General features: G+C 36.6%; 1 protein-coding gene and 1 non-coding gene across 2 annotated transcripts; one reads left to right on the top strand and one right to left on the bottom strand.

The window, feature by feature from the left end:
- Positions 1-7015: 7015 nt before the first annotated feature.
- Positions 7016-11418, bottom strand: LOC104588163 (Leucine-rich repeat (LRR) family protein). The gene is made up of 3 exons (XM_010245982.3): positions 9927-11418; positions 9699-9788; positions 7016-7740 (listed from the first exon to the last, which is right to left on the bottom strand). Exons 1-3 carry the CDS (start codon positions 11016-11018, stop codon positions 7498-7500), a joined length of 1425 nt encoding a protein of 474 aa, XP_010244284.1. The 5' UTR covers positions 11019-11418; the 3' UTR covers positions 7016-7497.
- Positions 11419-14691: 3273 nt separating this feature from the next.
- Positions 14692-14765, top strand: TRNAT-AGU (transfer RNA threonine (anticodon AGU)). Its single transcript has one exon. It is a non-coding gene; the product is annotated as a tRNA-Thr (tRNA).
- Positions 14766-15976: the final 1211 nt, after the last annotated feature.

Below are 15976 nucleotides of genomic sequence, written 5' to 3'. Positions count from 1 at the left end.
ACACTCTTGATTGGTTAGGCAGCCACTGTACACGTCTGCATGTCTAACAGATCTGGATTCTGGAGTGACCAGGCCCACCACATGTGCATTGCACATTTGCACATGTCAATGGCCTCCACTTTCTGAACTCTTCTCTCTCTTTTACACTCTCGAGTTGTGGGGACCGGAGAGAGTTCTGATTTATTGCCCACAAGACGCTACAGCCGCACGTCCGGAATCAGCGTCATCGACCACAACAAACAAGTACGATATATATTCCGGATTTGTGGCTATATCGTCATGTGGGTCATCAGGATTCAGGAGAGAATCGCCAAACTCCACGCGCTGTCTAGTGTCTATTTCACATATCCAAATAGGGAGACCGGATCTGCTATTCATAGAAGGCGCCTCACAAACACATCCTACCATACATTGGGAACATCTTTTGTATTTTTAAGTTATTATTCACGAAAGATATTCTCAATGCACGGTGAATGTGCATGTGAGGCGCCCGACTGTGAGGAGCAGATCCCGTCTCTCAAATACGAGGGATTATGATTTATGGGTGTAGTGGGTGTTAATTATTTTAAGAGGGCCGTGTCGGCCAAGCCCATGACACTAATATCTCTATAATAAATGCCTAAATGGTGCTGAATCACATTTGAGATTCAATGAAACGATTCCATTGGGATGTTTTTAATACACGGTTGGGATGTGGTGTGGGGACGTTGTGGGTCGCCACTTTGTAGGGGGCTGATTTGAATTCCTTCAATCCACAGTCTACCATCTTCACAGCTTAAGCCTTAAGCTTATCTTTGTATTGGCCTCCTACAGACTGACTGAGATTATAGTCCTACAGACGTGGCCAACCATCCCAAACCCACCACCTCAGCTCAAAGACAAAGGGCATCACATGTGAGACTGTCAGTCCTGTGAAATCAACCCTATTAACAGCTCAGACTTTGGTTTTACATGGATGGATGAATGGAGTACTACTCGCTATGTGGACCACTAAATTGTCCTTGGTCCCTTAATTCTGGATTGGAATTTGGAATTCTTACATTGGCAGTTAATTAAACATTTGATATTTCATGCAAATAGGGGTGTCAATTGGACTGGATTTGGTCCAATCCGGTCCAGTCCAATGTGATTACATTACAAATGGATCTGATCTAATTCAGTTCAATGAATATTTTGGATCATTTTGGACCGGTTCAGAGACTGTCCAATCTGTTCAAATTCCTGTTAATTTAGATTGGTTTCAACTCAAACTTGGTCCATTGACACCTATGTTCTTATTTTCTATTAATGTACCAGATATTGGCTCAATCCAATATAAATTCGTTATGGACAGACCAGGTCCAATCCAATATGACATATTGGTCCGTCTAGTCCGTCCAAATTCAATGTCTTATTGGTCTATCCAGTCCATTGACACCCCTACATGCAAAGCAAAGCCTCAAAGTTAAAACGCTATAATGGAGTGATGTACTATCAACCTGGAACTGGATCAGTTACCAAGATGAGAATTGAAAAATTACCTGAACCTCCCTCACCTAACACCTTAAAATTCTAGGTTGAATGGTTGATCCTCGTTGTGTCTATTATACTTAATTAATGTTGTATTTGGTTGCAGTGCAATTTTATTTGCATTAATATAAATACATAGGAGTGCAAATTCTTGTTTAATTTTATTTTGGGTTTTACTTTATTATGCTTTATGTCTTAATTTATTTTATTTGTAGTGCAATCGAATAAAATAATCTAATATTTGAAATAAAAATAGGTCAGAATTTACACTTAAATCATTTGCACTGCCTAAATTTCAAAACAAACTACAACAGTTATGAGTTCTGCTTGATTCTAATGTGGGGGAAGTGGAAAGACATAGCTGTTTGGGTAGCGAGTCTAACTCAGTTAATTACTGGATACGAGATGAACGCTCAAGCCCTCCTACATCCGCCGGACTGGGTTTCCTCTGCGCTCCCATTTTATTATACATCTTCTCAGCATCCCTCCAATTGCCAGAATGGGTTTAAATGGTTCGGATGATTATATGTTATATATTTATATATATGTTATTTATATTGTATTTTTATAAATTTATTATATTATTTATTTTTTATAAAAATATATATGATCAAAATAATTAAAAAAAAATATCTGTATTGTTATTTTTTATTTAAATTGGTATCTTTTATTTATTTTTAATAATTTATTAATTTTTAAAGAAAATAAATCAGATCGGATCAGATCCGATTTACCGATAGGATTTGAATTCAAATTATGAACAATGTCAGACTGAATTCGGATATACCTGATTCAAATCGAATCTATTTACATCCCTAATTACCACCCCTAATTTTCATGAGAAATTAAATAAAGAAGAAACAATTTATCCTTTTCTAGTTCACTTTACGAGGAACCCAAACGCAGCATTAAGGTATGGCAAAATGTGAGAAATCAGGAGTATTGTCATGGCAAGCCATATATTTAATTCAAGTATGGACACTATTGTACCCATTTCCATAGTGACGAGGTGCCAATCCGTTGAGATCGGCTTCAGTCAGTGCGTTAAAACACCAAACAGCCTTGCATTGGGAATATCTTCATACCTATGTACGGAGAGATATTCCAATGCAAGGCCATAAAGGCTATTCGAATGAACCTTGCACTGACTGAAGCCAAGTTCCAATTCATTTCATATGTGCCAGTTGGTACTCTGTCCATATTGTGTCATATATATCCAATCAGTTAATTCAGACTGATACGTTAGTCATTGACTATATTCAATCTTTGATTTAGTGTTATTAATGCATTTGTGGGACTCTCACTAAGTTATCTGGCTTTGTACTACATCTATACTTATCCAAAGTGTATCACAATATATATCAATCCATATTTGCCAATAAAATATATATAACTTTAATTCAGATGTTGATTTTGACCCCTACAAAATACTTGGTTTTAGTGATTAGACTGAAACCATCTGCTCCCAACAAAAGACATTTCAAAATGTTTCAACATAATTAATGCCTTGTACATCGATCAAGAACTCAGATTTACTCCTCACAAGACCGTGATCACACTATTCTCAATGCTTGCTGCAAATGGCTGTGAATAGACCAGAGCATGGTGAGTACTGAGGACTAAATCCAATCTCACATCTTAAACATTGTGAGAACCAATCCTTATAGTGAGACATGGGGAGACAAATCATGTTAAAAACGTGTTGGTAAAGTAGCAAATCTCGACTCGGTAGTGACAAGGTGTACAAGCTAATGCCATGATTTAACCAGGATTTCATAACTCAACTCGCCCGAACCAAAAGAAATTTAAGACAAAGTTCAGTCGTAAGGCTTAGCTTGGAAGTAGTACAAATGTAAATTTGTAGAGTGCAAAATCTTGTATTTTATATGTATTTGCACTGTACATATTTGTATTTATATTCTTTCCAAACTGAGCCTAAAAGAAAAAGCTTACCCATCATCTGAATTTAAGAATCTTGAATCTCGAGCTTCACGAAGCCTCCATGATCAATCTAGTCTAAGCAAGCATAAAAAGTTAAAAACACGATTCTACTGGGAGATTTGTTCGATTGCAGAAGAGTTATTGATTTTTTTTTTGCCAATACTCTTTTTCTTTATCAAGAAAATAAAAAGTTTTGCATACACGTCAATGTTTTGAAAATCAGACCGGACTGGGCACTTTGATTGTTTGACCCAAGAACCGGTTAGGTTTCCGGTTCAAGTTATACTATGAATCACTAATCCTCAGAAAACGTTGAAATGATTAGAGAACCGCTAGACCATCTGACCTGGGTAGCGGTTCTTGGGTTATATTTTTTATTTTTTCTATAATTATAATAATAATAAATAAATAAATTCCACTTGTGTCCCAAATTGAATTGGTCAATTGGGGCTATTATTATATTTTTAATTTTTATGTTTGTAGGTTTCATGTCACTATATGTATCATGCCATGTGCAAAGGAAAGCATTGAAAAAGTATTTCAATTATAAGAAAGCTGAATATGGCCCAATCATGAAGGTTATTGATAGAAGATGGGATACACAAAAAGGTCACAAGCTTCATTTTGCAAGTTATTATTTCAACTCGGCCTTCTAATATGATATGAAATCAAAAGTCAAATCTTCGGTTGTTATATCAACAGTTTTTGTTATCATTGAAAAGCTTGTAATTGAAATAGATGATGTGGAGATAAATCTAAACAAAGAGTTTTCTATTTCTAAAACTTGTGGTGGTAATTTTGAAAAACATTTATCAATGAAGACATTTAAGACAATGCCTCATGGTAATAAATATTTTATTTTCTTAATTATTTCAATTTTTCTTTTATTTTTAATTTTGGATAAGCATTTTAATTTTATTTTATAAATTAAATCAACTCCATTTCATTGCATGTAAGTGAATGGTGGTTGAGATTTGGTTGTGACACCAAATTTGAAAATAATTGTTGTACGAACCCTTAGCCAAACATGTAGTTCATCTAGATGTGAATGCAATTAGAATGTTTTTAAATATATATACACATAAAGCGAAGGAATAGGTTTGAGTACTAAAGGCTTAATGACCTAGTATATGTTCATTGCAACATGCGTATGATGGATGGACAAGTGTTTTATGTTTCACATTTGTCTATTTTTTATGCTTTCATTGCATTTAATTTTATCACTTGACCTAATTGGGTATGAACATGTTGATGTTGTGGAAGATTGGATAGTGCATGATGATGGAGATCCTCCATTACTTGATAGTTATGAGAATGATGATATGTTTAAAGATGATGAAACAAAATTTCCAATAATGGAAGCACTATCAAGAAAAAGAGCTATGACTGAAGGTAACTATTATTAATATTATATCATAGACATTTTCATACAAGAGTCTTTTGGCTATTTATTGAATTCTAATTTTTTGTTTTCATTCTTTAGATAGTGATTATGATGATTTCTTTAATGAGCAATGGGGAATCTTAGAGGAAAATATATCCAACACCAAACTTGAAAATGAAGATGAAACACAACTTCCTAAAGATGAAAATGATGAAATATCACCTTACTTTGGTTGGTAGTTGGTATCATTGAGAAATGAGACCAGCATGTCTTGAGAATTTGGATAATTGGATTAATACAATTTATATATTGAACTTGAAGTTTGATTTGTGTTTAATACTTGTTGAACCTTGGTTTGTGATTTTTTTTTATTATTATTTTTTATTACCTAAGTATTGTGATTGATGAGTTACAAATGCATAATTTTATGGCAATTTCTACGTGAAATGATTGAGCAGGAAGGACTTGGGATGACAGAGGGATAAACTTTAGGGAAAGACCTAGTTTGACAGAGGGATAAACCCTTGGAATCCCATTATCCATTTTGTTACTACTTTTTACCGTGTTCTATAAATGCTTATGGCTATATTCTCGTGTCTACTACTGTGTTCAAAATGAAATTTGCCCACAGATTGATGGAAAGGGAAACCATTTCAAAGGAAATGACCACATTGTAGTCTTCTATTGTATATAAGTTGACAGTTTCTATTGACTAGCAATGCTAATCCTCTGCTTTCTAAGTGTGCTCACTTTTCATGCATCTTTTTTGTGTTTTTTCCTGTACTTTTTTTATTTTTATTTTCTGTGGACATATGACTAAACACATCCTACTTTCTGTATTTTTTTTGTTTTTTTTTGTATTTTTTTGTAATTCTGTGTTTTTTCTATATTTTTGGAATTTTCTGTATTTTTTTTGTATTTTCTGTAGACATATGACTAAAGACATCCTACTTTCTTTTTTCTGTATTTTTTTGAAAATTTTCTGTATATTTTTTGAATTTTCTGCAAACATATGACTAAACACATCCTACTTTCTGAGTTTTTTGCAATTTTCTGTCTTTTTGTGTTTTTGGAATTTTTCTGTATTTTTTGAATTTTCTGAAGACATGATTAAACACATCCTACTTTCTGTTTTATTTTTGTATATTTTTTCTTTATTTTATTATTTTTACATTTAGATTTTTTTAATTTTCCATATAATAATCTTTTTCTGTATTTTATTTAATTTTTATGGTACTTTTTATTATTTATAAGTACTTTTTATTTTTAATTTATTTATGACATCACATGTCAAACCATTTGACCCGGATGGTTGAACCGAACCAAAAAACAGTGCCCAGATCGGTTCTGTTTCCGGTCGGTTTTCGAAACCTTTGATGAAGACGGATGACCCAGGCAGCGCAGACCCGAGGAACGAGATGCGTGCGTAGTCAGGAAAAAGTAACGGAGAAAATCAGAGCCCCCCCTGCAGAGATATGTATACAAATGAGCAACCAGCCAGTCAACACACGAAAAAAGAAAAAAAGAGCAGTACCGCTTTTTGAATTGATATTTGATAAATTATATATATACAAACAAACACAGTAGTCGTACACAGGCCATGTGAACGCAACACATGAAATTTGTCAATAATATATAAATATATAGAAGACTGTTTTAATTAATTACATTTCATTTTACATACATGTAGAGCGCCCCGCAGCAGGATGAAACCCTCCAGTCAGTCCCATGCCCCCCTCCCCCTCCCCCCTCCCCCCCCTCTCCGATCATCCATCCTCCATCCATCCATCATGGACTTTCACAATCAAATCAGGTTGGGCGCAGGTCGTGTCGCTCCGATGATCGATCTTACTACTGCTTTGCTTCACCCATCATAACTCCTCATAATAGGAGGTTAAATGTCCTGCCCCCCATTATATACGTATATATTATAGATTGCCTGACACTTGTCCATTATCCACAGACCCAAAAAAAGGTGATCATGAAAAGAGTACCCTGAACCTCCCCCCTCCCCCCGAATCGGCTCGGTCTACAAATAACCTGCAACCAACAAACCCATCCAACCTATAAAACGAAAAAGGAGGGAGACGAGACGATAGGAGTTGACAAATGGAATGGCAATCGGGGCCCCGACGAAAACATTATGCCCACCAAACTCGATTTCAACTAAAAAAACACTGATGAAGGTAAAATGTAACTTGTAAAACTCTCTCTCTCTCTACAAATATATGCACCCATGTTTTACAAAGCAATTTTTCCCAAAAAAAAATAAAAATAAAAGAGAAAACGCTAGGAGAAAAGTAAAGAAGGGGGAGAAAAGGGTGAAAAACGAAGAAAAAAAAAGTTCTCTCGTTTGTTCCTTGAGAAACTACACTGAGGACCGAAAGCCGCTCATAACTGCCATTTGAATTAAACATGTTAACGGCTATCTTAGAGATGCAAGTGGGGACAAAACATTAACGACTTTTTGAACGAGCAAGCTATCCCCCCCTCCACAGGCCACAACAGCACGACTCCTTTTCCCCGTATTTCTTCCCAACTCTTGACTGACAAGAAGTGTGACAATCTCCAAACATCCTTTGCCCTCCCGCTTCCCCCGTTTTGAACATTCTTTTCCTTCTTCAAGAACAAAGAAACCAGTATCATCATCAACATTGATCTTGTCAGTGGTGCCTTGACGACTTCACATCCTCCACACCATCCTCATCTTCATCCTCATCTCTCTTCCTCTTATTCTGAGGAGGTTGTTGTAGCTGGACCTCATCATGCAATTCTTCATCTTCAACCTCCTCTTCCTCTTCCTCCTCCGCATCATCTTCATTGCCTGGATCCAAATCACTGCCTCCTCCGTCATCCTCACCCTGTCCAATTGGCTGAACCAAGTACTCTGTTCCATTATCCTCTTCCTGTCATAACAACCAGACACTGAATTAAAACTACAGGGGCATAACAATCACATTGAAACACTTGTCTAAATCAAACCACAAAATTTTTGACCAAATCCAAATGGGTGGGGCCGTGGGGGTATCTCAAGGCTCCTAGGTTCTCAGCAATGAACTTATCTAGTAAAAGGGCATAAAAATAGGCCAAAAATCATCCCAAATTAGACTTGATTTTCGCCTAAACCCAATGATGGGTGTATACCTAAAATAAATAATAAACAACACATCTAATTGCAGTGACAAAAAAGTACAACCAAGGGGGAAAAGGTCGGCAATTCTTCATCTTGTAAAAGACAGACATACTAATACAGGATAATTAATCTCAACTTCAGTACAAAAATAGAAAATTGAAATGACTCTTAGATGACCAACCATGCAAAGAAAGAAATCACGATAGCATTCAAAACATATTCTGATATTCATAAAAGTTCAAAACATGGGACTGGAGTACACTTTCTTGCCCCGCCCACATGCTGAACCCACTAAAACATCAAAATATCTAGGCCGCATATTAGTACAGATTTTATCCAGTAAACTATTTCAAGTCAAAAGTTAGTACAGATTTTGTTATTTCACTTGGAGCTGAGTGGCCATATTTTTGCACATAATAGGGTAATCTTGAATGTTGTTCCCATTCTGTGGCTTGAAAATCACATAAATAGGGTAATCTTGAATGTTGTTCCCATTCTGTGACTTGAAAATCACATAAATACATACAAGCTTCACAAGAACATCAAAAGTCAACCCACGTCAAGAAATTTCTTAAAAAACTCTAACCACTTGTAAACACAAGACAGAAACACAATACTGAACAACACATAAATTCAAAGTCCAGAAAATAGGCCAATACCATGACATTCAAAAGTGGAGTAAACCTCAACCCAGCACAAGACTTTCAATTTCCATATTAGTAGGATCATGCATAAAAGGAAGTCCATCCCTCTCATGTTTAGACTTAACCTTACAAGACACTGCTCTTTAATGTACACCATCTTAGCTGGTTTACAGGAGCCCCCCCCCCAAAAGACTGTTTACTCCAACATAAAAATGGATATAAATTTTGTACCTGCTAAAATACTTGAGCTATGTAAATCTTTTCCTAAAAAAGATGAAAATAATAGACGGATATTTCAGCCTGAAAATATTACCATCCATTTACAGATGAACCCAAGCAGCCTAAAGCAAAATCAGGCAGCCCAAGGACATCAGACCAATGCTCGAAACAAGGATTAGGAGAAGGAAATAAATGGACAAAGCACGATTATACAAATTTTAAGATTCATAACTAAAAAACCAGTTGCAACACATCAGGAAACACAATCAGTAGAGCTAAAATTTTCAGTTAGTAGCACTCGTAGGACTTCCAGTGCAGATATTACATTATTAGCGTAATAGGAAGTCCAAACGTGAGAAATAGGAACTTCACCAGATGCAGAAAAGCAAGTATTCCAAAACCCCACCTCATTATCCCACATACAAAAATCTTCTTGCCCCCAATACAAACATTAAGGCAAGCAGTTTTGTAAGTTGTCCTCAGCTAGCACTCCAAGTTTTCATTGTTGTACAACATTCCACTTAAAACCATATACAGATTTATCATTACAAATACAGGATATAGAAAATGGAGAGATAGGCAGTTGCAGCATCCAAATCGTTTCTATACAATTCAGGGTCGTCTCAATGATTCATTCATGCATCAAGTGGTAACTCCAAAATGATATCACACTAGGAGAACATGATGGATGATATTCTAAAAATGAGTATATCAATTAACAAAGAAAAGCAAGAAAGGTTACTCCTAACATATAAACTAAAGTAGAAAATGTTAAAAAGAACTACAAGAGACAAGCATGAAAGCTACCATTGAACTAACGTAAAGAGATAAATAAATTATACGGGGAAAGAAAAGAAGAAATTCTCACCTCATCCTCACCATCATCTTCTTCGTATTCCCCATCTTCTTCAACGCCCTGTTCTTCCTCCCCAATCTCGCCATTCTCATCTTCCTCCCCCTGTCCATGACCATCAAACTCAGAAAATGCTAACAGAAATACAAGAGACGAGCATGAAGATTACAACTGAACTAATTAAATAATGCACTACAGATAGATAAATAATTTCAACTGGGAAAGTAAAGAAAAAAATCTCACCTCATCCTCACCATCATCTTCTTCGTATTCCCCATCTTCTTCAACACCCTGCTCTTCCTCCCCAATCTCCCCGTTCTCGTCTTCCTCCCCCTGCTCATGACCATCTATCTCACCTTCCGTGCTAGTCAGTCGCCCTGTACTCCCGGGCTCTGCATCGTCATCTTCATCATCCACTTCTTCCTCGTCATCTTCCTCTTCCTCACCATCATCATCTTCTTCAACACCATCTTCTTCATCGTCACTATCCTCAATCTCGTGAACCTCCACAACATCCTCATCTTCGCCTTCTTCTTCGTCAATCTCCTCCCCCAAATCGTCTTCATCTTCATCTTCAACATCCTCCTCATCCTCATCTCCATCGTTGGAAGCAGCCACACGGAACCCGTTAGAATGGTGATGCGAACTTGATGCATTTGCAACTCTGGCAGTCTCCGTTTCCTCCTCATCGGCTTCGCTCTCTTCATCCTCGTCAACATCGAGGATGCCTTCGCCTCCAACACTTCCACCGTTGCTCATTTTTCCAGACCGATCTTCACCATCTACCTCTCCACTCCCAGGGTCATCGTCCTCGTCGTCTTCCTCATCTTCCTCCTCCTCGTCGGACTCCGGCCGCTCATTCTCCTCTGCATCCATCTTATCCAAGTACTTGAGAGACTTTATCAAGGCAAAAACCTTAGATCGGTAATCCTTGACCCGAGTGACGGGACACTCATAGAGATCGAGGGAGACAAGCCTGAGACGCGCCAGTGGGGCGAGGTCTTCGATATACTGGATTCGATTGTTGGAGAGGTCGAGGTCCCGCAAGGAGTCGAGGCCAGCTTCCACAAGGAATTCAAGACCACCGGCTATCCGATTGTCGGAGAGGTTGAGCTTCTCAAGTTTCTGAAGTCGGGGAAACTTCTCTAGAGACGATACGCCAACGTTGGCGATTGAGAGGTGCTCGAGGTTCCGAAACTTCTCTAACAAGCTTGGAGGAGGAAGACGACCCTGAACACACTTGACAGCACCATCCAGAGTGAGGGTTCGAGCCGACTCATTATCAGTTTGGCCCTCGAGCGCCGCTTCCACGGCCCTCTCCCATACCTCGTCCATTAAAAATCGAAACCCTAGATTTAAGATCGATACCGGTAACAATTTGCAGAAATCGCAGATGAAAAGAAATGATGGCAGAAATTTACATAAACCCTAGAAAGCAAACAAAGCAAGTTATCACGCCTCTGAGACACCTACCATGGTGTCCAAACCCAAAAAGACTGCAACGAAACCTAACCCTAACCCTAGATTCGAGATCGATAATGGAGATAAAATTGAAACCCAAACCCCGCCGAGTAAGTTAAAACCCTAATTTTTGAGGGGAATAGCCTTCCCTCCTTCCTCTCCTCGTCTGTGGGTGCTATTTTGCTGCCAGAGGGTGAAATCGAAAACCTTAAACGCTCTTCTTTGTTTCTCTCTCTTCTGTCTTCTCTCTCTCCTCCTTTTAAGTATGACGAGCTTAACCGCTATCGGCGATCATTCGCGGCTCGCGGTTAGGGTTCGAAGGGTTAGACCCTTTCCATCAGTTCAAGGGTTCGGACTTCGGAGAAGTTTTGTCCTTTGTGCTTTCATGGAAGTAATTCGTGGCCGTTGGATTGTATTCACGCGGATCGCTGACGTGGAGACACTTGCACGGTTCAGATTTTAGTTGGATGTGTTTGTTTTTGAGAAGGATGTGGAAAACGAGGAGAGAGAGAGAGAGAGGGTCAGAAGGGTAGGAGGGAGGAAACGCATTTCTCCTCTCCTAGTCATGTACTCATGTCCGATACGTCAACTCCCGATAAATATCGGAATGGCAAAGGTAAATGCCTCCGAACTTTCCATAAATAACAAAAATGCCAGCCATATTGGAGAAATGCCAAGCAAACAACGTGCTTACTTAATTACTGTGTGTATGGGTGATCCATTGAAAGACAAAAAGAATCTCTGGTTTTGTCTTTTAGTGCTGTGGGTCCTACATTGTCCCTAGCGCGAAACATTCAATAGTTGCATTACCTTGATGTATAATAATACAATTTTATTATATTAAAATTATATGCTTTTTAAATTTAATCAAAACAAAAACAAAAATAATATATTGATACGACTTGTAAGTGCAAGAAATGAATATGTTATATATTTAATAAATTTGGTTTAAATTATAAATTTATAATGCATTAGTTAATATTTATACGTATTAATTTGTGACGCATTAATTTTTAATAATTGATTTTTTGGTCAAAAAATACATTCATGTATAAGCATTTTATATGAATTATCTAATGTAGAGTGTAGACTTATATAAATTCAGAGGCTGTAATGGGTTCATTATATTTTGTATGTAAATGTAAATTACAATTGGTTCATTTTTATAATTTATGTAGTTTTCTTTTTCCTCCACTATAAATCATTTGCATTTGGCACCCAATTTTTTCAAGAACACTTATTTCATACTTTACAAATGGCATCTCATAGACGATTTTTTTTAAGGCATGCTTTAGAATATGAAAAATGTAAGGATACAATAGAATATGGTTAAGATATGCATGAATATATTAGGGAAAGTCATATAGAAATCCAAAAAAATGCATTAATAATGTCAAAGCAAGGCATGAATTGCCTTGAATAATAACATATTATATTTTAATAGTTTATGTGAAATGCAACTATTGGGATATATATATATATATATATATATATATATATATACTTAGGAAACATGGTGAAATGGTGGAAAAATATGATGGATATGCTGAAAAAGAAAATAAAAACAATACAAGTCTCAGTAATGCTTAAACTAATTTTAATTACCCACTAGTTTTTCCATTATTTATTTTAATTTTAGTGACAGTTGACACATACCAAGGGGCCGTTAGATATCAGTTGAATATGCTGAAATAAAAAGCTTATTCTTTTATGTTCTTGACGTTGTGAAGCTCACCGACCTCTCGAACCATTTACAAGAAGGTAATCCATGGAGAGCCAGACTTGTTTCTAGCACCAAGAAAAGGTCTCCTCCGAACAAGGTAACTACCAACCCTTCGTTACTTGGTATATTAAAGAGAGTGGATCATTAAGATGTTTGTGGAGTTTGAAGTAAGGGAGTGGACTAACAGTTCTGAAAATTTAAATGAGGAGTCCAGAGTTTTGCTTGAACATGATCCCATGGATGAGTTAAGAGACTAACAGTTGTGAAAATTTACTAGGGGTTGGATGTCTTGTAGTTGGGTGAAGGCAGATAAGATCATTTTGGGGTTTGCCCAAGTATTCTTTTTAAAATATTGGATTTTTTTTTTAAAATTAGTGTCTCCGAGCACCAATTCATATCGGTTGATACACTCGACAATATGACACCAATCAACACTCTGTGTAACAAGTGGAATTGTACAAATACTTCAATACTCTTCTACCCATGCCATGTACCAATCCCTGAAAAATCACATTACCTACACAATATGCCATGTAGTTGTTGTAACTTGTTGATGCATTGAACTTTGAATCCACTATCCCAACATTTCTGAAGTGCAACTTGGTATATCTCTTAAATTTGCATTTGAACCTTTGTCCAAAAGACACTAAAAACATTCCAAGGAGAATGTCCCAAGTACAAAGATGAGTGTCAACAGGCATCAACAGCACCAGCCACCAAGCTTTTTCTTTTTTTTTTTCAATCTTGATCCACTCAAAGAGCACCTCTTTTCTTGCGAATCAGATACATGTATGATTGTATCAATTACAAACCCTAATTTGGTAGCAATCCTAAATTGATTGGGCTAACTTCTCTTTTCAGCAAAATTACATATTTGTATTGGACCGTTCATTTAGTAATGTCCTCCCCCCTTTTTTTTTCAAATGAACATCAAAATATCCACACAACCAAAGGATGCCACAGTTCTAGGAAGCCTCCTCTAACCAAGGTCCTTTGAAAGATATTAATGTCCATTAACTTCACAACTCAACTTTCTGTTTCTCTCTTGTTTTCTATCAATCCAAACATAGCCCCAATATCAGACACAAGCGTTTATGTCCAAAATAAATCATCCATGATACTATCTATTAAAGTTTTAAGTTTCCAACCAATTTTCAGGATGACAAAGAGTTCTAATAGCCAGACGTGAATCCGACTCCAATGGAATTTTCTCACGACCTAAATATTGCTACTTTCAAGTAGGAGTGTCAGTGGACCAGTTTTAGGTTGGATGTCTCCAAAGTAAATTCAATTTGAACAGATTGGAGGGACCAATAAGACATTGAATTGGACAAGTCTATACTAAATGGTCCAAAGCATTTATTGGATTAGATTGGACCTGATCCATCCATAATTTATATTGGATTGAATTGAATTGAACCAATATATGGTCTATTGGTATTAAATAAGAATACATGTGTCAATGAACCAGGTTTGAGTTGGAACCAATCTAAATTAAAACCAAGTTAAACAGATTGGACACTCCAAACATTGAATTTGACTAATCAAAAAATGGTCTTCATATTGGGTCGCATTTAATAATTGCATCACAAGGGTTTATGGAGCCAGCAAAATACAGGATATATACCTACTTAATATTTAAGGATACATATTATATTAATGTTTTTATAGCTCAGTTGGTTAGAATACCCATTTGGTAAGCGGGAGGTCTTGAGTTCGAATCTCAATGAAACCAATTTAACAGTCGAAATTATGAAATTTTTTTTTGCAAGGTAAAAATATTATTGGAAGAATTTAATATTTCAAGAATAATTGTGTATCATTGCTTTCATAGCTCAGTTGGTTAGAGCACCCGTTTAGTAAGCGGGAGGTCTTGAGTTCAAATCTCAATGAAAGCAATTTTTTTTAGTTTGTTTCTGAAAAGAAGCTCATTGAAGTGACGAAATCTTCTTTTTTGCAGTAAAAATGGAAGAACTTAACTAGAATGTAAAAAACGGATGTTCTTCCAAACTGTGGCAAACAAGGGTTAACAAATCATCCGTTCTTCCAAACGGATGTTCTTCCAAATTTTATCAACTTCAATCACCTTTTCTCCAGCCTTAAAAGGGTTAACAAATTGTGCAACTGTTCCTGGGTATGAAATTTAAGCATGTTCAATCAACAAGACAACCAAACCTCACTTGGGCCAGCATGACTTCCCACTTTCTGCTACTGGTACTAGGGCATGAGACAATGTGGCCCAGGTTGAGCTCAGTAAGTGTTCATGAGCAAGTATAAAAAAATCCTAATGCACTACAGCTGAATTTGCAGATGATAGTTAGCTTCGACCTATCCCAGTGGAATGCCTATTAAAACCATTTCCAAACAAGGTTTCAAGACAGCTAGCTTTTTTTCTCCATTTGAGGAGTGATAGGTGATGGTGATCCAAAATGAAAACCTGCAACAAGAAACAGAAGTTAATTGTGTTCTATTTTATGGAAATTGGGTTACGGATCTGGTTATAAACCAAAACAGTGAGATAAGCAGGTTTAACTTTGTAGCCTGAAAAAAGTAGAGGTGGGGATATTTCAGTATCTTCTGTATTCAGTTTCTTGTATTGTGTTGCACCTCCTCATTGCAGAAACATCACTGCCAGCCCCATGAACTTCATATTCCACTTTCTAAGAAAAATTGAAAAATATTTGTACTCTTAGTGCATATGATTTGTGTGCAAATCATATTATATTTTTTAATCAGTTTTTGTCTTCATCAGTTTGAACAGATGGAATAAAATAAAACCTACAGCAAAGTAAAGTAAAACCCAAAGCAAAAGTTAACCAAAAGTTGCATTCTCTGCATTTGTATTAGTGCAAATGAAAATGTAGTGCAAACAAATAGAGCCTATACTTTTGTTCTTCCCAACAAGTACCAAGGTTTTGCCATTCTTTTCTTCCCAAGAAGGTCTTATAGACAATTTAATGAAGTTCTGGCGCATCCCACTAAGATATAGCACCCTTTTGATCTCCTCGTTAATTCCCAATATTAGCTGGATTTGTTAATTATATATTCCCAATTGAAATGTATATCATGGAAGCTTCTGTTGGTTGCAAGTCAAAACACATCCTCCTTG

The sequence above is a fragment of the Nelumbo nucifera genome, chromosome 1 (genome assembly GCF_055504915.1).
Source record: "Nelumbo nucifera cultivar China Antique chromosome 1, China Antique-T2T, whole genome shotgun sequence".
Lineage (NCBI taxonomy): Eukaryota > Viridiplantae > Streptophyta > Magnoliopsida > Proteales > Nelumbonaceae > Nelumbo > Nelumbo nucifera.
The sequence above is the reverse complement of the archived record's forward strand: the minus strand, read 5'-3'. Positions and strand labels throughout refer to the sequence as shown.

What these genes read in the sequence shown, in the direction of transcription:
- LOC104588163 (XM_010245982.3), bottom strand. Translation starts at nt 11,018, where the DNA reads ATGGACGAGGTATGGGAGAGGGCCGTGGAAGCGGCGCTCGAGGGCCAA. An exon ending in AAGATGATGGTGAGGATGAG is followed by an intron (nt 9,789 to 9,926) that starts GTGAGATTTTTT and finishes GGTCATGGACAG; the next exon opens with GGGGAGGAAGATGAGAATGG. An exon ending in AAGATGATGGTGAGGATGAG is followed by an intron (nt 7,741 to 9,698) that starts GTGAGAATTTCT and finishes TTGTTATGACAG; the next exon opens with GAAGAGGATAATGGAACAGA.